Raw genomic sequence first — 23,122 nt, forward strand, 5'->3', positions numbered from 1 at the left:
TTTTGTTGTAGCTCCACGCTAAAAGTAAAAATATTGTTTCATGTGAAATGTTATACACTGGTCGAAAAGTATTGAACATCATAGACATTGATTGATGTGTGGAATGTGTTTTCTTTTATATACATGTTATTTTGATACTTTTATTTCCCTTTGGGTGTACTCTTTTCCATGTGCGCCATTTTGCCATGTGCTAATGAAATGAAACGTATTCTGAATAGGTGGAACTATAACTTGACTGAACTTTCCATTTGTCTCCTACTGCTCTGTGTGCAGGTAATTATTTCTTTATCACATAGTGTTTACGAATTTACTCTGTTTATGCAGTTGTGCATTTTCTGTATTTTTAAGTAAATGTTTTGTACTAATTGTATTTTGTGAAGCACTTAATTCATGGTTTTACTAAGAAATTTTGTATTTCATTAATTTCTCGTACATACAGAGTTCCATAAAATGGATGATGTAAGCTGTGTAATTTATGTACCTCATATTATCCATTACTTTATATTTAGTTTTACTATTCATGTTATTCATGTTTGATTTAAAATGTCTTATACGATCACAAAGCAATAAGTTTAATAAGGAAAAGACAACATTGAATTGTTTAGAAAAAAGGAACATCTGTTTGATTGTCATGGAGAAATTGACATTTCAGATTCCTGTATTATTTTTGTCTGTTTTGTTTAGAACACCATACTGTTATATTAAGGGCAGCAGAGCTATGGAGAACTGCTGTGGGTGGAACTATAACTTGACTGAACTTTCCATTTGTCTCCTACTGCTCTGTGTGCAGGCATCAAATAAATTCTATCATCATCCATGTCCAGTGTGTGAGTGCTGATGAAGGGTGAGACAAACCGGGTCAGATAAAGACAGGAAAGGTCACATTGGTGCCGTGACTCAGGACTTCAGTCAAGGTGGTCGAAGATCATCCAAACATCGAACCGGCGGGCCTGTCTTCATTCTTCACTGCACGGGACCTTCAGCTAAGCTCTTATTAGTTAATTCAGGACTTTACACAAATATCAGGAAAAGACTCTTGAATAGACATTCTGAAGTGGTTGGACATTATTATTTGGGTTTCACAGCATTTATAGAACATAGTGTGTGCATTTTTTTTCTTTTCACACTTGTGTACCCTTGTTGCTTGATGATGGAAACTGCAAGGTTTACTGAATCACGGTATGTGGACACTCCTGTTAGTGTTGGTCGAGGGAGAGGTCTTTTAGTGACACCAATTCCCTTCCCAGACATTAGCTCTAGCTCTACGGTGTGTAGTGTAAACAATGGTATGGGCATAGAAGCAAATGCAGTTCCTGCTCTAAATGCTAACGTGAACCCTATTAATGTGAATCATACTAGTTCTGATACTGCTCAGCCAATTAACACATCGACTCCAGTCTGTACCAGTGACATAATGAGTCAGATGGGTAACATAGTGCAGCAAGTAGGTCTGCAGCTGGCAGATAGTATCCTTGCACATTTGAATTTGCACAGTCAAACTGAAGCTGCATCTAAGAATACTCAGAATGATCATGATAGTAGGTGCAGACCTGACCAAAGCTCTATGTCAAGTACCTCACAGATCCAAGTTGTGCGTCATAGGAAAGTTAAGGATCCTCCGATTTTCAGAGGTGACGCATCAGACACGGTTACACTTGATGAGTGGGTGGAGCTCATGAAAAACTTCATAAGGAAGGGGTTTCTGCCTACTGAAGAGCAAGGTGAAGAGATTTTAATTCACCTGAGAGGCAAAGCCAAAGATGTTGTTAAAGTGGGGATGCTGTCAAGCGGCTTGGATATCAGAACAAATCCTGATGCTATCTACACACTATTACGTAAGCATTTCAGCTGCCAACAGTATTCTCTTATTCCATTGCAAGATTTCTACACTACTCTTCCAGTACCTCAAGAGGATCCCTTCGATTACTGGTTGCGCTTGAACCGTACTGCAGACATCACAGCTGAGTGTCTAAAGCAACAGGGAAAGGTGCTGGATAATCAACTGATTGAAGTCACACGCATGTTTATCAGGAATTGTCCAGATTCAAATCTAGCACTGACATTTCGCTCGAAAACCGTTGACAAATGGACGGCTTATGAAGTGCAAGAGATCCTGAATGAGTATCATTCAGAGAAAAATCTCAGAGCCACAGGTAAGGGACATAGACCAAGTGAATGTGAAAATAAATTTTCTGTGAATGAGATGCATGTAAGTCCTAGCACGTGCCCAGTGAAAGTTGAACAGGATTCACTTAAGTCGAAACAGTCGGAGAATTTGGCTCTGGGAAAGGTGATCGATATGCTGGAGAGAGTTCTGATGAATAATAGTGGTAATGCACAAGCTACTAAGGAGAACAAGAAAAGAAGTAACTTGCCCAGAATTCCAGGTTTGAATGATGCACCATGCTTAGTGTGCAAGGACACCTCGCATTCTGCTTTTACTCATTGCAAAAATCAGAGGCTCTGTTTCCAGTGTTTTTCGCCTGACCATCCCAGGAACCGCTGTCCAAAGGAAAGGAAGGATGCTTCCTCAGTTAACCAGCAGTCAAACTAAGTGATCTACGTGTGAGGGAGGATCACGTAGATCTTGAGAGTGAATCTCCCATATCCAGTTTTGATGATTTAATGGATTATGAGTCATGTCAAATGTTCAGTGATGCATCGTCAGACAAAACCGTCATCTTTCAGGGAGTACAAAGAGTTCCAAAAGCTGATAGCTTATTTTACACGTCTGTTTCAGTTGAGAAGGATCTCATCTTTAAAAGTTTAATCGATAGTGGATCAATGGCATGTACTATCAGCACATCTGCTGAAGAAAGTTTGCTGAAAAGTAACTCCGATATGGCAAGTCAGTCAGCACAAGATATTGTCATTGTTGGTTGTGGTGGCCATCAAGTTACCCCTACCGCAGTCTATGATCTTAAAGCTACAGTGTATGGCTGCCCCATGATAATTCCTACTTTGGTTGTGCCTGGGCAGACTGAAGACATGATTTTGGGCACAAACGTCATAAAGAGACTTCTGATGCACTTGAGAGAAACCAACGGTTACTGGAAGCTCATGGCTAAGTCAAGTAACAATGAGAGTGATGAATGCTCTTTATTTCTATCTCTTTTCTCTAACACAGAAAGATGGAGAGGTGAATCCATACCTGAGAAAGTTGGTACCGTAAAATTACAACGGAGCGTGACGTTAGAACCACAAACTGAGCATCTGGTTTGGGGTAAGCTACCACAGTCTTCTGTTTTGTCAGTAGGTAGCACAGTTATTGTGGAACCAACCGAGTCCAAAGTGAGACCAAGGCAAATATTGGTCGGAAGGGTCATTACACCACTATGGGGAGATGGATCTGTCCCCCTGAAAGTCATCAACCCCACTAATCACAGAGTTGTGTTAAAGAGAAATGCAAAAATAGCTGACGTGTCACCTTGTATTGCTGTTCAAGACTTACCGCTGCCAAAACAGATTCAGTCAAATCTGCAGTGTACTGAGGAACCCTTACCTCTTAGATGCAGTGATGAGATGAAGCAGATCTTGAGAGACTTGAACCTTGACGATCTTGATTTAGAGTCGTGTGAAGTGTCAGCCCACTGGAAAGACAAGTTGTTACACATTATTGAGAAGTATGAGTCAGTTTTTTCAAGAGACAAAATGGACTGTGGAGAGGCTAAAGGCTTTGTCCATCGGATTAACCTCACTGATGACAGACCCTTCCGTTTTCCATACAGGCGTATACCACCTAGCCAGTATGCCAAACTGAGAACGGTGTTAAATGAGATGGAGGAAAAGGGAATCATCCGCAAGTCACATAGCGACTATGCGTCCCCTCTTGTACTAGTTTGGAAGAAGAACGGCGATCTCAGGATCTGCACTGACTTTAGGTGGTTGAACGCGAGGACTGTCAGAGACGCCTACCCTTTACCACACCAGTCCGACGTGTTAGCTGCACTGGGTGGTAACGCGTTCTTCTCAACCATGGATCTTACCTCGGGGTATTATAACGTCCCCTTAGAGGAAGAACACAAAAAGTACACTGCCTTCACTTCCCCATTTGGCCTTCATGAATATAATAGGCTTCCTCAAGGTCTCTCCAATAGCCCAGCCACTTTCATGAGAATGATGATGTCTGTCTTTGGAGATGAGAATTTCAGCAGTGTCCTCTGTTACCTTGATGATTTGATGGTGTTTGCCCCTTCTGAGTCCGTAGCTCTTCAACGTCTTGAAATGGTTCTCTCGCGGTTGTCCCATCACAATCTGAAGTTGGCTCCAAAGAAGTGTTGTTTCCTGAGACGATCAGTGAAATTTCTTGGACACATCATAAGCGAGGAAGGGATTAAGACTGATCCTGGGAAAGTTGAGGCAATTAACAAGATTCAAGCTTCTGATTTGATGGAAACTGATGGAAAAACACCATGTCAAAAAAAGATCAGGTCCTTTCTTGGAATGGTTCTTTATTATCAACATTTTATTGAAGGATGTTCAGTGAAAGCAAAGCCTCTATTCAAGCTGACATCAGGTGCAGTCAAACAGACTCCTGTCACGAAAGGACGAAAACCAAGGAAGACAGTTAGTTACCTCAAACTATCCCCAGCTGACTGGACAACGGCTTGTGAAGAAGCTTTGCACACACTAAAACTGGAACTGACAAAAAATGTAACACTGGCTCACCCAGACTTTGACCGACCTTTCATTTTGGCTGTTGATGCATCTTTCGATGGAGTTGGAGCTGTATTGTCTCAAGTTCTGCCAGGTGAAGAGATTGCCAGACCCGTAGCCTTTGCAAGTAGAACTCTGTCTCGCTCACAAATGAACTATCCAGCTCACAGATTAGAGTTCTTTGCCTTAAAGTGGGCTATCTGTGAGAAGTTTAGCCATTGGCTGAGAGGACGACACTTTACGGCATGGACGGACAATAATCCTCTCACATATATTCTGACTAAACCTCGACTTGATGCATGTGAGCAGCGATGGGTGGCGAAACTTGCTTCTTACAGTTTTGATCTGAAGTATGTCCCGGGAACAAAAAATGTTGTCGCGGATGCTCTGAGCCGTGAGCCATTTGTTCAGTCTTGCATTGGACATCGCCTTATTACTGAACCATACTTATCTCTCCTAAAGGATGTCAGTGGTGTTGTTGACAACTCTGTCCAAGAGGCTTTCAAGTGTGCAAGTAACCATCAGGTGGTGCAGGGGGTTGTCGAAGGTTCTCGTGACACAACCAGTGATGGACTCTCACCTTCAGGTTCTAATGGGAGCCAGGAAGTTTCTGCATTGTTGGCAGCACACGCTACTGGTGGCTTGAGCGAAGTACTGGGGACAGTACCAGTCATCCCGCAACCACAACAGTTTGACCCTCCTTTGCAGCACAGCAACATTGTTAATGCACAGGAGCAGGACAGCACCTTGTGTCGAATTCTGTATTACAATGAGAGATGTCGGAAACCATCTAAGAGAGAACAAGCAAAGGAATCTGCAAGTGTGCGAAGATTGTTGAAGCACCACGACAAACTTGTTGTCTATAATGGAGTACTATATAAGGTGAAAAGGGATCCGAAGCTAAACAAGAAACTCTACCTGGTTGTTGTACCTGCTTCTTTGAAATCACAAGTTCTTCATGGAATCCATGATGTAGCAGGACATCAAGGACGTAGTAGAACACTGTCTCTTGCAAGACAACGATTCTTCTGGATTGGAATGAAAAAAGATATTGATAATTACGTGAAGAACTGTCGCCGATGTGTGGTTGGTAAAACCTCAGAACCCAATGCTTGTGCTCCGTTAGAAAGTATCCGAACATCAGAACCTCTAGAATTGGTCTGCATCGACTTTTGGTCGGCAGAGATCAGAGAAGGGAAGTCTGTGGATGTGCTGATTGTGACGGATCATTTTACCAAAATGGCTCATGCATTTCCGTGTCAGAATCAGTCAGCCAAACAAGTTGCGAAAAGGCTCTGGAATGATTTCTTTCTTGTCTATGGATTCCCCAAAAGAATTCATTCTGATCAGGGGGCTAATTTTGAGAGCAAGCTAATCAAGGAACTGTTGACCATGGCGGGTGTAGACAAGTCACATACAACACCATATCACCCCATGGGTAACGGCATTGCCGAGAGGTTCAACAGGACTCTTGGAAGCATGATCAGGACATTGCCTCCTAAAGCAAAATCAAAATGGCCACAGATGTTACAGCAACTTACCTTCTGTTACAACTGCACAGAACATGAGACAACGGGTTTTGCGCCATTCTTTCTTATGTTTGGCAGAGTTCCTCGTCTCCCAATTGACGTCCTGTTTCAAAATGTGCTTCTGAATGAGGATGTGGTGGATTACAAAGATTTTGTGTCGAAGCTGAGGAAAGACTTGCGGGAAGCAGCTCACATAGCACGGATGCACACTCTGAAAGAACAGGAACGACATGCCAGACTCTATAACAGAAAGGTGAAGGGCTGTCCACTGTTTGTTGGTGATAGAGTACTGGTTGCGAACAGAGGTGAAAAAGGTAGAAGAAAAGTTTCTGACAAATGGGAGTCATCCCCATATGAAGTCATGGCTGTGTATCCTGACATCAATGTTTACAGGATTCGGGACCTCAAATCAGACAAAGTGAGGGTAGTTCATAGAAATTTGTTGCTACCTGTGAACTTCCTACCAGTTGATGAACCTCAGGAACAGGATGAAAAGGACAATGATGCGAATGATGTAACTGATGTTCAAGGAAACAAAGTTGATCATGATGACAGAACTGCAAACTGGATATTAAGTAATCTTGATGGTTTTGATGAGGAGGATGGACGTACAAATGGTACAGCCTTACCTGATGTGTCTGATTGTGTGTCAGAGATACTGGACTCTGCAAGTACTGATGCTAGGGACCTGCAGGAAAGAAGTGATGCCAAAGTGACAAGTGATGTTGATTTGCCTGAAGTAGGAGGTCAAGGCTCTAACTCAACTCAAGGAGAACAAGTCATGGATGAGGTCGCAAAGGAGCCTGTGGTGTGCACACAGCCAAGGCATGTAGAGGCTGCAGTAACTCGAACGAGGCTTGGCAGAGTCATTAACCCTCCCAAAAGACTGATTTATGAAATGAACAAACAACACATAGGCAGTTCAGACTCTACAGTGAGTTCTTTTGTTTATTTAGTTAAAAGCATTTTCACATAAAGAAAAGGTTACATTTGATTTCATGCTTCAAGTTGAGAACACAAAGGAAATAGACTGATACAGAGATTATGAATCAAATAATGAGTTGGTACATAATGGAATTTTTGAGGTGTAACGGGCATCTCTTTAGTCTACTATGAGATTGGGGTTAGGCGCCTCCCTTAGTCTTTATGTACTCCTTATGGGAGAATCTATGATTGACAGCTAAATTGTACTTCATGAGCATTTTTTTTTTCTCTCTTCTCTTCTTTGTGGATTGAAAACATGAAGTTGGAGTTCTATATATATATTTATTTATTTTTTCTCCCTTTCTTCACTGTTGATTTTTCTTATGTTGTGTCCCCATTAAGCAGGATTTAGGGGGGTGCATGTAACGAGATAGATGTTATATAAATATCAGTTCTTAGGTTCTTTAAGTAAATCCTGCGTTAATGAGATCGCAGTTCCTATTGGTTGCGCCGGTGGCGCTATGGCCCAGTGAGTTCTAACAGTCTGCAGCAGAGCTATGGAGAACTGCTGTGGGTGAGTCATTTTTGTTGTAGCTCCACGCTAAAAGTAAAAATATTGTTTCATGTGAAATGTTATACACTGGTCGAAAAGTATTGAACATCATAGACATTGATTGATGTGTGGAATGTGTTTTCTTTTATATACATGTTATTTTGATACTTTTATTTCCCTTTGGGTGTACTCTTTTCCATGTGCGCCATTTTGCCATGTGCTAATGAAATGAAACGTATTCTGAATAGGTGGAACTATAACTTGACTGAACTTTCCATTTGTCTCCTACTGCTCTGTGTGCAGGTAATTATTTCTTTATCACATAGTGTTTACGAATTTACTCTGTTTATGCAGTTGTGCATTTTCTGTATTTTTAAGTAAATGTTTTGTACTAATTGTATTTTGTGAAGCACTTAATTCATGGTTTTACTAAGAAATTTTGTATTTCATTAATTTCTCGTACATACAGAGTTCCATAAAATGGATGATGTAAGCTGTGTAATTTATGTACCTCATATTATCCATTACTTTATATTTAGTTTTACTATTCATGTTATTCATGTTTGATTTAAAATGTCTTATACGATCACAAAGCAATAAGTTTAATAAGGAAAAGACAACATTGAATTGTTTAGAAAAAAGGAACATCTGTTTGATTGTCATGGAGAAATTGACATTTCAGATTCCTGTATTATTTTTGTCTGTTTTGTTTAGAACACCATACTGTTATATTAAGGGCAGCAGAGCTATGGAGAACTGCTGTGGGTGGAACTATAACTTGACTGAACTTTCCATTTGTCTCCTACTGCTCTGTGTGCAGGCATCAAATAAATTCTATCATCATCCATGTCCAGTGTGTGAGTGCTGATGAAGGGTGAGACAAACCGGGTCAGATAAAGACAGGAAAGGTCACATATATATATATATATATATATATATATATATATATATATATATATATATATATATATATATATATATATATAGCCAACCCAAACCAACCAAGACCTTTTTTCACTTGTGCACATTAAACAGACAAAAGCCGACAAAGTAAACTATTTTCACTCACTAATGTCCTAAAATAGATCATCTGCTCCTCGACAGAGATGGTGACCAGCGATACAAAAAACCTGATAACAACTGCCCTTACTGTGAATTTTCAATAGTTATTGTATTATAGCATAATTGTGTTATAAACCTGTTGTTTATTCATTATTCAAGTCTTACAATATTATTTTACTCCACTTATTAAGCCACGTATAAAGATGCCTTATGCCTATGTCTAACATTTTAGAGACAGACAAGATCATTGTGGCATATGATGTCAATGTTGAGGAGTGCATGGCGTCAAGCTTCATTTATTCTTTTTGACAAATGTTTAAAAACATTAGACTTAAACTCCTGCAACTGTTAAAGAGACCTGATAATACAAAAGCATGATGAGAAAAAGAAAATAAGTGGATGGATGATTATTCAAGCTAAATCAGCAGAGAAAGAGTTCAAACATATATGATTCATGTATTTTTTTGGACATCATTGTGTATGTTATATAGTTATGTTATATATATATATATATATGTAAGAAAGTTGAAGGGTGAAAAAATATATAAAGGTTTCCTGTTGAGTGACATTTCTCTTTTTATCAATGGCAACATCATCTTCAACAGTGATATTCAGCATTTAAATTCCCTTCCATGAGGCTGATGTTACGGCTGTGTCTTCTTGACTCTTCTTAGCTTCATCTTGAAGCTACCTGATAGTCCACGACTGACCAGCTCTTCTTCTATCTGAAACAAAGATGAACAGACAGATCAAAATGTATATTTCCATTGTACTCTACTGATTTTGAAGGTACATAAAACAAAAAATGCTCCCGTGACTTACTTGATGCAAAACAACCATGATGTTTCCACTCTGTGTTAGGTCCAAAAATGACTCAAGTTTCATTTGAACTCCTATGATGGCTTTTAAAAGGACACACACACAAAATGAGACTAATTGTATAACATTGTATTAGTGATACATAATTGTGATTAAAATCTTACCTGATCCGTTGTTCACAAAAAAAGCCCAACGACCCGGAACGCCTACGTTAGTCGTGTTCTTGAGGACTGGGTCGGAGTAGCCATTATTTGGATTATGGTGAATTTGATAGTAGTCAGTGGAGCCTATAGTGTCGTATCCAGCCTATTAAACCAGTCAGATGTTATGTATACATACAGAGCTAGTAAATCATTATTTCAATACTGTGATGTGATTGTTTTACCTGAGCTGCATAGACTGACCCATCACAGTCACCATAATGCATCAGAATGAATGAGAAACCATCACCTGAAATTAAAACAGCTTGAACCGTGATTGCCTGAAAAGAAAAGAAACATCAAGATGTATAGTTTATATACTGTAGCCTTCAGTCTCTTGCCTGAAAAAAGAAAGGCATAAACTTTTTACCGGGCTTGAGTGACTGTTGAATACATTCATATCCATTGTTAGCACATAGTCCCACGTTGCAACAAAGACCCAAGAAGCAGAGAAGCCCCTTCCAGGGAAATACTGGTTTATATCCTGAGTGGCACGAGTGAGGACACTTCCACTTGTGTACTCCTGATACGAATATATACCAATACCAATGTCATCAAGGTCAGTCCAGAACGGAGCAATGTAATCTTCATTTCCATATGTGGGAAAAGGGTAAGGAGGATCAGCTTCTGGTAAAGGTTGGTTAAATGTAAGAAGTCCGTTATTATTAACCTGAAATAAAAGAAATCAGTTCAAATACAGCAGTAAAGTATAAACTGGTGGATCACAACATTTGCATTCATATGAGACTGGCAATAGAACTGAATTCTCACGTATACGCTGTTGTATGAGCGGCCAAAGTACACAAATGGAGTGGAGAAGGTAAAATATCTGAAGGTATCACCACCAATTTCAAGAATTTCAGTGTCTCCTGCCTCTGCACCGAATGGATAAAATATTGCCGGTGCTGACGAGAGAAAGAACACAAAAATTACAAGTGAACAGTTCTTACAAGCCTCAAAATTATCACCGACAAAAATGCAACATTAATTCAAAAGTCGATAAATACCTGTCCATGGAGTTGCTGTTGCAGTGGCTGTTAAAGAAAATAGTGTTTAATTAAAAAACACTTCTGTAAAGAACATTAAAAAAGCACATTGCATAGACATATGATGAATCTTCAATCAATCGCAGCATAGTTACTTGTTGAGATTGTGGTGGTTTCTGAAAGAATGAACACAAATACAAACACCGTTAAATATCTCATGAACTCGCTTCATGGGGGAAGTTTTCTGTCCTGCTGAAATGGGAAGATGGGGCATCTGACTGTAATTCAAATTTTCATCTTTTTAATTACCTGACACTGTTGTTGGTGTAGGAGCTGTTGTAATGCCTATAAAAGAGAAAGTTTTAAATTGTAAAAACAATGCATGGGCTGATGATATTTGAAACATTTTCAGTTGTCCTGCAATGCAATACTGTACAATAATGTCAAGATACTAGACAGGTGCTAAAAGTTGATTTTGGGGTCCTTACAGTGGCACGCAGTGCTTTTACATGTGGCAGTATCGGATCACTTGAACGGGAGAAAAAAATTGTACATTACCTGTTGTGCTGGTTTTCACCCCGGTGGCAGTTTCTGAAAGAATGAACCCATATGCCATTAAATACCTCATGAACTTCCTTTTCCTATGTCGTGTTTGTTTTATTCACATCATAAGCAGGTTTAAAGTTGAGAAAACCAGGTTTAAGGTATTTAAAGTCTACCTGTCGCTGCTGTTGTTGTTGGTACAGATGTTGTTGTTGTAGTTTCTATTAAAGAAAAAGAGCATAAAATTAAAACAAGCTTCTGTATAAGACAAAATGAAAACAAGAAAAGCTCCACACATTAGCTGTATGATGATTCTTTCATCACTCTCAGCTTTATTACCTGGTGTGACTGAGCTGGTTAACAATGTGGTAGTTTCTGAAAGAATAAACACAAACACCATTAAATACCTCAAGAACTCACTTTTCATACAGTTTCATACATGCTGAAGAAATCATTTGAAAAATGCACTAATCTAAGATTTGCTACTTGAGATTGCTAGTTATGCTGCATTCATCGTAAATACGAGTTTCCTTGTCGTAAATTGGCCATATAAGGCCTCTCTAAGGCCGTCCATCTCCAATTTCTGACTAGGAAGCTCGTATTTATGATCCTTCTGATAGCACGTGAATGCAGCATTAGAGGCCGGAGCTCATTCTAGAAAGCATTTGATTGGACAAATATTTGCATTTTGAGTCATAAATGAGGAGTCATTAATAGTTTTGGTCCTTTTTCTTGGAAGAGAAAGACTGTACATTTTAAATGTGTGTATCAGCTAGTTTATTTTGTCTTCACTGCTACATTAACATATAGATAAGCTCATGACAACATACCTGGTAAGACTGTAGTAGTTTCTGTGGAGGTTTCTGAAAGAATTAACATAAACACCATCACATTGTGAACTCACTTGACAAGTGTGGCTTTGTTTCCTGGTAAAGATGTTTATTGATTTCTCAGGTTCATAATGAGCAACTTTAAAAAAAAAATATTTGGTTGTAATTTAAAAGTCTATACTTACCTGGCAATGTTGTTGTTGGTTCAGGTGGTGTTATAATGCCTGTTTAAAGAAAACAGCATTACATTTTATTACACAGCTCTCTGGAATACTTGATTCTGATTGGTCAGTTAAAACCTTGTTGCCAGAATAATTGTTTTGTGCTGTAATGGATTTAAGATAATAAACTGGTAAGATTTTAAAATACTTTCTTCTCAAATAATATTGTATGTCCTCTCCTATATACTTACATGGTGAAAAGCTGTGTAATTAGTGATATGACTGTACACGTCCTTCTTGTCTGAACTTCGTCTAGGCTCAAATCCGTTTGTTAGGAACTGCGTTTCTTTGCAGAAGTTTTGCGTTTAAAGAGCTAATAATATATTTTGACCCAAACCAGTATTTTGTCTGTAATTATTTACTTATGAGGCAAGTACTCATGTAACAAACGGGGTCCTGATCACCCAGGGTTTATTCTGCGATAGCAATCCTTTAGTTTGTGAGAAAAACAGATCTGGTTTTAATTCAAAGGTATAATTTATAAGTACCTAATGTTTGTGGTGCAGATGTTGTTTGTGCTCTGGCTGTTAAAGAGAAAGAGAGATCATTTTAAATTCAGAAACACATTTTATTGTCTTTTCCACATTAAAATTGATAATCAAACAGTAAATAAGACCTTACTGAGTGACAACACTGATAAGAGCACCAACAGATGTTGTGAAACCAGAAACAACCTCATGATGAAATCAGTGATACATCCGAAATATAGTCCTTCTTCTGTAACCAGGAAGAGCTTTATTCTCACTAAACCTAAACATAAAATATAACCCATAATAACATCCATGTTATTATGGAATACTGAAAATAATATTTGTTAGAAATAAGATGTTTCCAGCTTTGAAACTTGACTGGAGCTGCTTTCAAAGCTCTTGAAAAAACAGCCAGCATTCTAAAGGTTCCACTTTATATTAGGCATCTTTAAATACAAATTAATTCACAAATCATTAAATTATTTAATCGTATGAAGCCTAAGTTTGATTCTACAAAGGTGTAATAAAACAAAGGTTGCTTTACAAGAAAACATTGTACTAAAATTCTATGTAAATACTATGCATTTAAAAAAAAAAAATTATAAATACATAGTATATTTTACAAGAAAATATTAAGTCTTTCTACTTTGAAATTTCATGTTTAAATCAAGTGTGTTACTTACCATTTCTTTGTAATTATTTGTTTAATTTCCTAGCAATTTCTGAGTATTTACTTTCAATTTTTATTTTTTATTTTTTCAGTGTGTATCAAATCAAAACTTACCCTGATCGGACTTCTATAACAAATAATCTTTCAATTCACAATAAGCTGATTTATCAAACTTTTCACATTAGAGTTTTATAGACATAAATTCATAGCAGATAAAGACACCTATAGTGACCAAAATCCATATTACACTTCCTAATCCTAATTACACTCGCTATATACTGTGGCAGTATAATGTGAATATATTTCATATATAAAGGTAAATATTGTTGAACACTAATATCTTTAATTGTATTGTGTCTATCGTTCTATTGGCTTCTATCGTATTTTTTTATAAAATCAGAAGCAACTTGACTGACTCATTACTTTATTTTTGCTGTTTTCTAAACAAACCTATATAGCAAAATATATGCATTATTATGTAATGTTTAATTTGAATAATCCATTACACAAGTAAAGATAAACTGTAAGTGAATTAGCTTATGGAGTTTTACATAGAAAGATTTACCTCATACAGATTCCTGTGAGCTGCTCTTGCACCTGCTGTGAGTTAGGAGGAAGTTTCTTCAGTTTTTAACCATGTCCTGGCACTGTTTACAGGTAAACACCTCCTGGAATGGAAGAAAAAATGTGTTGTTGGAATACAGCCTGCAGTTCTTAAAAAAAAAAAAAAAACTCACCTCAATCGAAAAGTCCTTGCTTCAGATATAATCTCACTGTATATAACAATAGGAATACTTTATATAGGCCTGTTTATCCTTCACATGATCTGTTAACTAACAAACAGGTGTCAAAGTCTATTATGGTACATGGTCCAGCACCTAGAACATACTGTATTAAAATATGCCATTACTCTGTACAATGGTAATACCACGGTACTCTTCCCTGTGGGTTTTTAGGCTTTACACATTACAAAACCTGAGCATGTCTGCACAGACATTACTTGAGGGAATTCAGAAAGAACTGAAATGTGCTTTTATTTATTTATTTTAAATACTAGTAAACAATGCCTTGAGGTTTTTTTTACTACTGCTGAGGGAGCAATTGGTAATTTGACATCTGTCTGACTTCTGACTGCTGTAATCCATTATTTAGTATTTTTTCCCCTTTTAAATGTTTTGGAAATGACTGCATTCATAAAGAATGTACAGAATGAGGATCACAGAACAAAAACAGTATCAGCTGACACCAGGTGAGACACCACAATTGTTACTTTGTGTTAACAGCACGTACTGATACAGAAAATAAGGTTGATAATATCAGTTATAGCCATATCAATGTCAGTCGCTGCAGGATCTATATCTCGGATGTCATTAACTGCTAAAGAACCAAAACAATTCTGACAGAATTCTGACAATCACCACCTGATGCTCAACTGATTGAAATATTTAAAAGAGTTTCTAGATGCTGAAACCACAGTTCGTTAATGACTCGTTATTAAGGTTTAACCTTATTTAAATATCACTATCAATATAGTTGAGAGACTGCCGAACAGTTTTTCTGATTTAGTTCAGTGTTTCATTCTCTCGCTGTCATTAAGTTGCTTCTCGCCCTTGTGATGAGAAAAAGAACAGACAGTTTCTCTCAAATACACATTAGCAACAAGCTCTTCTCTCTCAAATATAAATATACAGTGGTGTGAAAAAGTGTTGGCCCCACTTCCTGATTTTTAATTTTTTTGCATGTTTGTCACACTTTAATGTTTCAGATCATCAAACAAATTTAAATATTAATCAAAGATAACACAAGTAAACACAACATGCAGTTTTTGAATGAAGTTTTTTATTATGAAGGGAAAACAAAATCCAAACCCGCATGGCCCTGTGTGAAAAAGTGCTTGCCCCCTAAACCTAATAACTGGTTGGGCCACCCTTAGCAGCAACAACTGCAATCAAGCGTTTGCGATAACTTGCAATGAGTCTCTTACAGCGCTGTGGAGGAATTTTGGCCCACTCATCTTGGCAGAATTGTTGTTATTCAAAATACTGAATTACAAAAACAAAACCACCATCACATTGTGAACTCACTTGACAAGTGTGGCTTTCTTTCCTGGTAAAGATGCTCATTGATTTCTTAGGTTCATAACAGGCAAGGATTTTTTATTGTAATTTAAAAGCCTACAAGTACCCGTCAATGCTGTTGTTTGTTCTATTAAAGAAAATGAGCCTAAAATTACAACACATCTCTGTAAAAAAGTATTTCTTTCACGTCTCTCAATGTCAGAGAGTCACAGTCGCAGTCACCGCCGTCAACAGCAATCACCTGAGTTCCTATCACCCGCACCTGCAATCCCTCATCAGCACTCCCATAAGTAGCACTCTCTCTCTGACACTCATCGTCCGGCCTATTGTTCACTCACCTGAACAGTCACCAGACCCCTTTGCTACCAACCAGTGAATTACTTACCTTGTTGTTTTCCCAGAATCTCTCCTGCGACTCTCCAGCGAAGACTCCTGTTCTCCTGGGTTCACAATCTCCTCCAATCCTGTGAAAGAGACTCTATTCAGTTCCCCATCATAACTCTCTGCATTGGACAATTATACAAGTCACTCACCTGCTTTGCTCGCCTCCCCATCAGCATACAGTCAATAAACACTCTGTATTACCTCTCACTTGTTTCTCCTGGCTCTGTTTGTGACCCTCATAATCCCACCTCCGCACTCTCTCGAGTTTCATTCAAACATAACTGCTTTCATCTCGTGCCTCAGTTCTCCACTGCATTTACTTTAAGAATAATACCTGAGGACTTTAATAGTAAGCTTGTTGAAATGTTCGGTTTGTTGCCAGAACGATTATTGTCTATGCTCTAATTGATTCAAGATAATAAACTTGTAAGATTTTAAAATGCTTTCTTCTCAAATAACATTTTATGTCTTATGTGACAAGCTGTTTAATTAATGATACGACTGTACATCATGTCTTAAATGTCCTTTTTTTCTGAACGCAAAGCCTTTGTTAGGAACTGTTTTTCTTTGTGGAAGCTTTGTGTTTAAAGAGCTAATAACTCAAATCAGTATTAGTTGTGTAATAAGTGGGGTCCTGATTATTCAGCGATAGCAACAGGCTGCAAGTACTTTATCCCTAATAAAAAAAAACACATCTGTAAAATACATGAAAAATGTTGCATAAGCATATGATGAGTCTTGCATCACTCACAACACTGTTCAACTTCAAGACCATACCTGACATTTTTAGGTTGTGAGATAAACAGATCTGGTTTTAATTCATAAGTACATGTTGTTTTTTGTGCCCTGACTGTTAAAGAGAAAGAAATTATTGACTTCAGAAACACACATTTTTTATTGTCTTTTCCACATTAAGACTGATAATCAATCAACAAAACCTTACTCAGTGACGGGACTGATATGAAACCAGTTGTTGTGAAACCAGAGACAATCTCATGATGAAGTCAGAGATGAAGATGCCTTTTATCATATTGGTGTTTTATAAAATCAAACACATTAAGCTACTTAAATTGGCGTATTGCTATTTTTTTTCTGTTGTCTTATAACTTATTACAAAATATACCAATTATGATTTACTGTTTAAATTGCATAATCCATTACACAAGGATAAACTGTGAGAGAATAATCTTATGGAGATTAATATTAAATATAGAGGTCTGATTTACCTCATGCAGCATCCTCGTGAGCTGTTCTTGCACCTGCTGTGAGTTAGCAGGAAGTTTCATCCTTCCTTCAGATATGTAATCTCAGATTTCCTGAGAATGAACACATTCCTTGAGGGAATTTCTGCAGAAATCACAGCAATCTGATTTTTACTAAATACTAGTAAACTCTGCCTGGGGGTTTCTAATACTGCTGAGGAAGTAACTGGTAATTTGACATCTTTCCCTCTTCTGTAATACATTATTCTATATTTCTTCCCTCATTTAAATGTTTTGAAAATGACTGCATTCATTAAGAATGTGCAGTTATTAGCAATTGATTATGGATGTATGGCATACGGATCAGTAAGCCAGCATGTACTGGAAAAAAATTGACAAAGTGCAGACTGCAGACACAAGCTCTGAGAATATGCATTTAGAACATCACCCAAAGCTACCTTGCAGAAAAGGGTGAAATGCCATTAGAAGAAAGACATGCTATTAAAAATGGTTTACTGGGTATCCTTAAAAGGCCACAACAGTAAGCATCCAACTAAGGCGATTTTTGAAGACTGCTGGGAACATGGGAGAACAAATATAAAAAGTAATGGTTGGATAGCAAAATGTATGGCATAAACAATGAATTTAGTAAATAGGAAATATAGTAATGTACAGGTGTGCCGGTGTGGGGGGAGGGGGATTAACTAATAACAATTTATTTATTACTTAATCTATTAATCATATAGAATGTTCATTAGTTGCCGATGTAGTAATCATTAATAATTGGTTTGGTTCTTCATGAGTTATACATTAACTCGTGATTATTTGTGCATTAGTTAAGCATGAATTAGGCTAATGCATATTTGTGCACCTGTATTGTAAAGTGTAACCTGGTTATTACACAATAAGTAAACAACACAAAAGTTGCGATTTTGGATCCAGACACTGATTTAATTTAGAGGTTCATCTGTAGGCCTATCATCTGTTAAAAAAACAGGCTGGAGAGAGTGGGAAAGAAACAGAAGCCATTCGTTTTTTTAAAAACTAGTGTACCATCAGAATTATTTTAAGACTGACATTTCAGGAGGAAAACATTGGGTACAAACATACAGTTTTAAAGCAACGGTAAGCTGCTGTCTCCCTCTCGTGGTGAGTAAAGAAAAAGACCATTTCCCCTCAACCATATGCACCTATAAACTAAAATAAGCTCTTCTATGAGTGAAAGTTTAATATCAAATACAGTGTATATGTGAGTATTTAAATATCTCTGTGTTCTCCAATCCAAATGAAGTAAGCTTCTTTTTTACTCGCTAAAGTCTGCCTTAAACAGACAAAAGAAGAGATCAAGTCAAGTTGAGCTTTATTGTCATTCTGCTACATGTGGGGACATACAGTGTAACGAAATGTCGTGCCTCGCAGGACCACGGTGCTACATAAATACAGACATACAACAATGAAGTAAAAAACACTATAAACCTATACACAACTAACCTACTGACAGATTTAACTAGAAGTATACTATATATAAATATTTACCCTATACAAACTAAAAAATAAAAGATAAAAAATACAAACTATACGAATGCTTCACATAAATACTGTATATGTGCAAAGAGAAACATTTTGAGTCAAGCAGCTGGTTGGGGAACAGTGCAGGATGATTTGTAGTGCATGAGCATGTAAACATACATATATTGCTGAGTCTTTTGTGGGATTGTGTACACGCAGCAGTGTGTGTAAAGTGTCTAGTGCACATATAGGAGAGTGTGTTACTACAGGTGGTTTGTACAAGTTCCATACAGTTTTTTTCTTTGGTGTGGTAAGGTTGGGGAGGTGTTTGGGGTGGGGGGTGGTCCATGTTTCAGGAGGTAGGGGTTTGCATGGGGTTTCAGAGGGGGGCGGGGTGGTTTGAGTTCAGGGCTCTCACAGCCTGGGGGAAAAAGCTGTTGAGCAGTCTGGCGGAGCGGTCTTCCTGATGGTAGGAGCTGGAAGAGACTGTGGGAGGGATGGGTGGAGTCCTTCACGATGCTGTTGGTTTTGCTGGAGCATCGTGTAAGGAAAATGTCTAGGATGGAGGGGAGAGGGGCACCGATGATCTTTGCCGCTGTGTTCACTGTCCGCTGGAGGGTCTTGCGGTCAGCAGCACTGCAGTTCCCGTCCCAGACAGTGATGCAGCTGGACAGCACACTCTCAGTGGTGCCTCTGTAGAATGTGGTGAGGATGGGTGGAGGGAGACTCACTCTTTTCAGCTGGCAGAGAAAGTGTAGGCGCTGTTGTGCCTTTTTGGAGAGTGACATGGTGGTTCAGGTGAGAATCTCTGTGATGTGCACTCCCAGGAATTTAGTGCTGCTGACTCTCTCCACAGTCGAGCTGTCGATGGTCAGTGGGGGGTGGTCAACGGAGTTTCTACGAACCTCTGCTGTCATCCATGGCTTCTGGTTGGCACATGTGGTGATGGTCTTGGTGACTGTCACATCATCAGTGCACTTTTTGATGTAAGCAGTCACAGTTTCAGTGTACTCATGCAGGTCTGTGTGGTTGTTGTAGGTGGCCTCTTTAAACATGTTCCAGTCTGTGCACTGAAAGCAGTGCTGTAGTGTTGAGGTAGCATCATTTGGCCAAATTGTGATGAGTTTTTGAACCGGTTTGGTGAGAAGTGGTCTGTATGCTGGGATTAGCATAACAGTGATGTGGTCTGAGGGGGCGGGCTACAGCTTTGTAAGCGTTCTTTACTGTTGTGTAAATAAAGTGTTGTTTCTCCTTGTTGCAAAAATGTGATCATTGAACCCAATCACATTTTAAAAGGCAAAACACATATTTGACAACTTGGTCGAGTATTTGTCTGCTTATATTTTAGTAAATTAACTTCTAGACTTTAATTTCTTAAGTTTGAAGAGTTTTAAACCCCTAAAGCGATCAAAAGGTCTGATAACACAAAACATGAAATGACAAAGAAAAATCAGGTTTTTATTTTCATGGTATGTGCCCAGTTAGATTTGTATGTAGATAACTATATGAATGTGAGAAACAGAAAGCAGGTTAAAGAGTGAGATATCAAACAAGTTTCCCTGTCCTGTGCAGTGACATTCCTCTCTTTTTCAGTTTATACATCTTGAAAATAGCAATGACATTCATCATGAGAGATTATTGAACCAGTCTATGCTTCAATGTCTTTCCATTGATGAGGCTGATGTTACGGCTGTGTCTTTTTAACTTTCCTTAACTTTATCTTGATGCTACTTGACAGACTGAAAAGCTATCTGAAACAATGATGTATAGACAGATCAAAATGTATTTTATTTCTATTTCATAAAACATAAAACGCTCCAGTGGCTTACCTTCTGCAAAACAGCCTCAACGTTTTCACTCTGTGTTAGGTCTAAAAATTCCATAAGTCTCATTTGAACTCCTATGATGCTTTCTAAAGGAACACACACACATAATAACACATTATGATGACATAAACAAACTGACACATGAACTTGATGAAACTCCTACCTAATTCACTGTTTACAATGAAGGCCCAATGACCAGGAACCTTTACGTTGCTGGTGTTCTTGAGGTTTTGGTAGTTGCCATTATTTGAACCAGGAACTACTAAATTGTATGTGGAGTTTATTGTGTCTGATCCAGCCAATTAAAACAATGAAGAAAAAAAAAGTTATGAATACATACAGTGGCAGTATAGAATATATAATACTACTTTAATCCTGTGGTGTTTGTTTTACCTCCACTCGACCATATAACACAGCGCAGTCACCACAATTCATCAGAAAGAAAGAAGCCCTGCCATCTGAAATTAAAACCACTTGAAACAGAATTACCTGAGAAGAAAAGAAACAAGATTCATAGTATGCTACAAACTACGTTCCAATGGTCTGTTATATTTTAAAGTCCCTCGGGTTTAGGAAAAAAGGGTTTTGGATATAATGCTACTTTGGCTTGGAGTAATCTACAAAGCATTCCAAACCTGATCGTGCTTCCATCATTACATGCATTTAAGCTACTTTTAGCAAGCTGTGTGTTATATACTTTGGTGAATTGTTGTTGTGATCTTGGATTTGTGTTTTGTGTTATGATGTAAATTTGTATATACTATTTGTTGCTGCTTTCTTGGCCAGGTCACTCTTGCAAAAGTTTTTAACCTGGTTAAATAAAGAAATGAATAATATGCAGGAAGTGTGCATTGACTTTTAAATGTGCCTGTTTCAACAGCAGAGCATCTCCTTGAATAAAATCAAATATGTTTTCATTGGAACAGCACCAGTAATTATTGCCAAAAAAACAACAACCTACTATTAAACAATAGGACTTAATATATAATCTTTAGATTTTAGGATTTACCTGTAATGAGTTTAGCACAAGCCTTTATTTGTAAACAATTTTAAGGGGTGTATTATTTATAATAATTAATGTATTTATGCATTGATTATGAAAACATTTATATCAGCAGACAGTGACTGCATTCACAAAGAATGTACAGAATGAGTATCACACAGACTAATTATAAATCAGCTGATGCATGAACAGGTTTCCCTAAAAACCACATGCGCCATTTTTATGCTACTTTAAATAACAAACATTTTGTAATTATTTAATTAGTTAAGTGACTTACTGGTCAGAAAGACTCAATGAATGCAATACAATTAGATGTCATAATCTGCTAAATAAAAATAAAAAAACTCCACTCTGTTCTGAATTTTTTTATTTATTTTTTCCATTTGTTCAGTGTTCAAGAGCTTCAAAATAAGATTTAGCGTTCTGGTAAATTGAATTACATAAGATCAAGGGAAAAAAACAAGGAAATAAATGTTGCAATTTAAATTAACTGGTTTTAAATTCATAACATGCTTCTAGTTTTACAGTTTTTAACCTAACTTCATGCAAATAATTACATTTTACTTGTATTTCTAAATGAAGCACGTGTGCACTAAACAGATAAAAGTAACATTTTACTCAGCAATGCACAATTCATCAAATAATTTTTGCTTGGACGGAACAGCAGCTATACGCTAATTATTTGTTTCTCAATTTGTTATCATCCCGTGGTAACTAGGAGTTACAGAAGCTTCAGTCTGGATCAACCCTGGATCCAATGCCCTTCTGTGGCCAAATGGATAGAGAGTTGGACTTGCAACTCAAAGGTTGCAGGTTCGAGTCTCAGGTCCAGCCGGGAGTGAATGTCCAGTGCTCTCTCCACCTTCAATACTGCTCCGGGTGTGTGTTCACGGTGTGTGTGTGTGTGCTCACTTCTCACTGCTGTGTGTGTGCACTTGGATGGGTTAAATGCAGAGCACAAATTCCAAGGATGAGACGCCAGATGTCACGTCCTTTCTTTAAATGATCTGAGATGACCGGAGAAGAGATGATGCCAATACCCTCAGACAATATACAAAATTACCTAATTTTGCCATAAGTTAAATATATTAAGTTTCTACAATATATAAATATATTGTAGAAACTTAATTTCCTGTAAAGCTGCTTTGCAACGATTTGTATCGTAAAAAGCACTATACAAATAAACTCGAATTGAATTGAATTATTTGGCCATATAAAGTATTAAGATGCTTTTAAACAACAAAGTCTTGTCTGTTTTTTTATATCTACAGAGATGTTTAAAATACATTTTATATCCTGTATTGTAATCTTCTTTTGAATGCTCCCATCACTGAGAATATTGAGGGTGTTTAAAAGCAAAAGTAAAAGTATGTAATAGTATGTTATTCTTAAGTTTGGTTAAAGCCAAAGGAGTTTACTGGTTTACTTTCATTTTTCACATACTACAGATCTGGTTAGTTGAAACTCCTGCAGCTCTTACAGAGCATGAGGAGACAAAGAAAAGAGGAGGATCCTTACCAAAAACATAAAGAGTTCTTCCTGTTGAGTGGCATTCCTTTGCAGAATACACTAGAAACAAATAGGCTTTTCAACAATAAATGCAGATCTTAACTTGACAGTAGATGCAGAAGAAATAATTCACTTAAAAAAATTTTTT

At 37.7% G+C, this 23,122-nt stretch overlaps 1 protein-coding gene across 2 annotated transcripts; it reads right to left on the reverse strand.

Moving 5' to 3' along the window:
* Positions 1 to 8,810: 8,810 nt before the first annotated feature.
* On the reverse strand, positions 8,811 to 16,046 carry LOC306857543 (sushi, nidogen and EGF-like domain-containing protein 1). 2 transcript variants are annotated; one of them, XM_079397527.1, is made up of 18 exons: positions 15,927 to 16,010; positions 14,029 to 14,131; positions 12,945 to 13,073; positions 12,812 to 12,847; positions 12,288 to 12,326; positions 12,103 to 12,135; positions 11,612 to 11,647; positions 11,449 to 11,493; positions 11,288 to 11,320; positions 11,039 to 11,074; positions 10,885 to 10,905; positions 10,751 to 10,777; positions 10,515 to 10,648; positions 10,114 to 10,413; positions 9,929 to 10,024; positions 9,708 to 9,849; positions 9,547 to 9,626; positions 8,814 to 9,449 (listed from the first exon to the last, which is right to left on the reverse strand). In XM_079397527.1, the coding sequence occupies exons 3-18, from the start codon at positions 13,000 to 13,002 to the stop codon at positions 9,369 to 9,371; spliced, it is 1,197 nt and encodes a 398-aa protein (XP_079253653.1). In that variant the 5' UTR covers positions 13,003 to 13,073; positions 14,029 to 14,131; positions 15,927 to 16,010; the 3' UTR covers positions 8,814 to 9,368. The 2 variants fall into 2 exon arrangements, with proteins under 2 accessions (XP_079253654.1, XP_079253653.1); XM_079397528.1 differs by lacking the exon at positions 10,885 to 10,905 and having other exon boundaries at positions 8,811 to 9,449; positions 15,927 to 16,046.
* Between the last annotated feature and the right edge of the window lie 7,076 nt (positions 16,047 to 23,122).

Source organism: Barbus barbus (assembly GCF_936440315.1).
Source record: "Barbus barbus genome assembly, chromosome: 38".
Classification (NCBI taxonomy): domain Eukaryota; kingdom Metazoa; phylum Chordata; class Actinopteri; order Cypriniformes; family Cyprinidae; genus Barbus; species Barbus barbus.

What these genes read in the sequence shown, in the direction of transcription:
- LOC306857543 (XM_079397527.1), bottom strand. Translation starts at nt 13,002, where the DNA reads ATGAGGTTGTTTCTGGTTTCACAACATCTGTTGGTGCTCTTATCAGTG. An exon ending in GGTCAGTCTATGCAGCTCAG is followed by an intron (nt 9,850 to 9,928) that starts GTAAAACAATCA and finishes CTGGTTTAATAG; the next exon opens with GCTGGATACGACACTATAGG. An exon ending in TTTTGTGAACAACGGATCAG is followed by an intron (nt 9,627 to 9,707) that starts GTAAGATTTTAA and finishes TCCTTTTAAAAG; the next exon opens with CCATCATAGGAGTTCAAATG.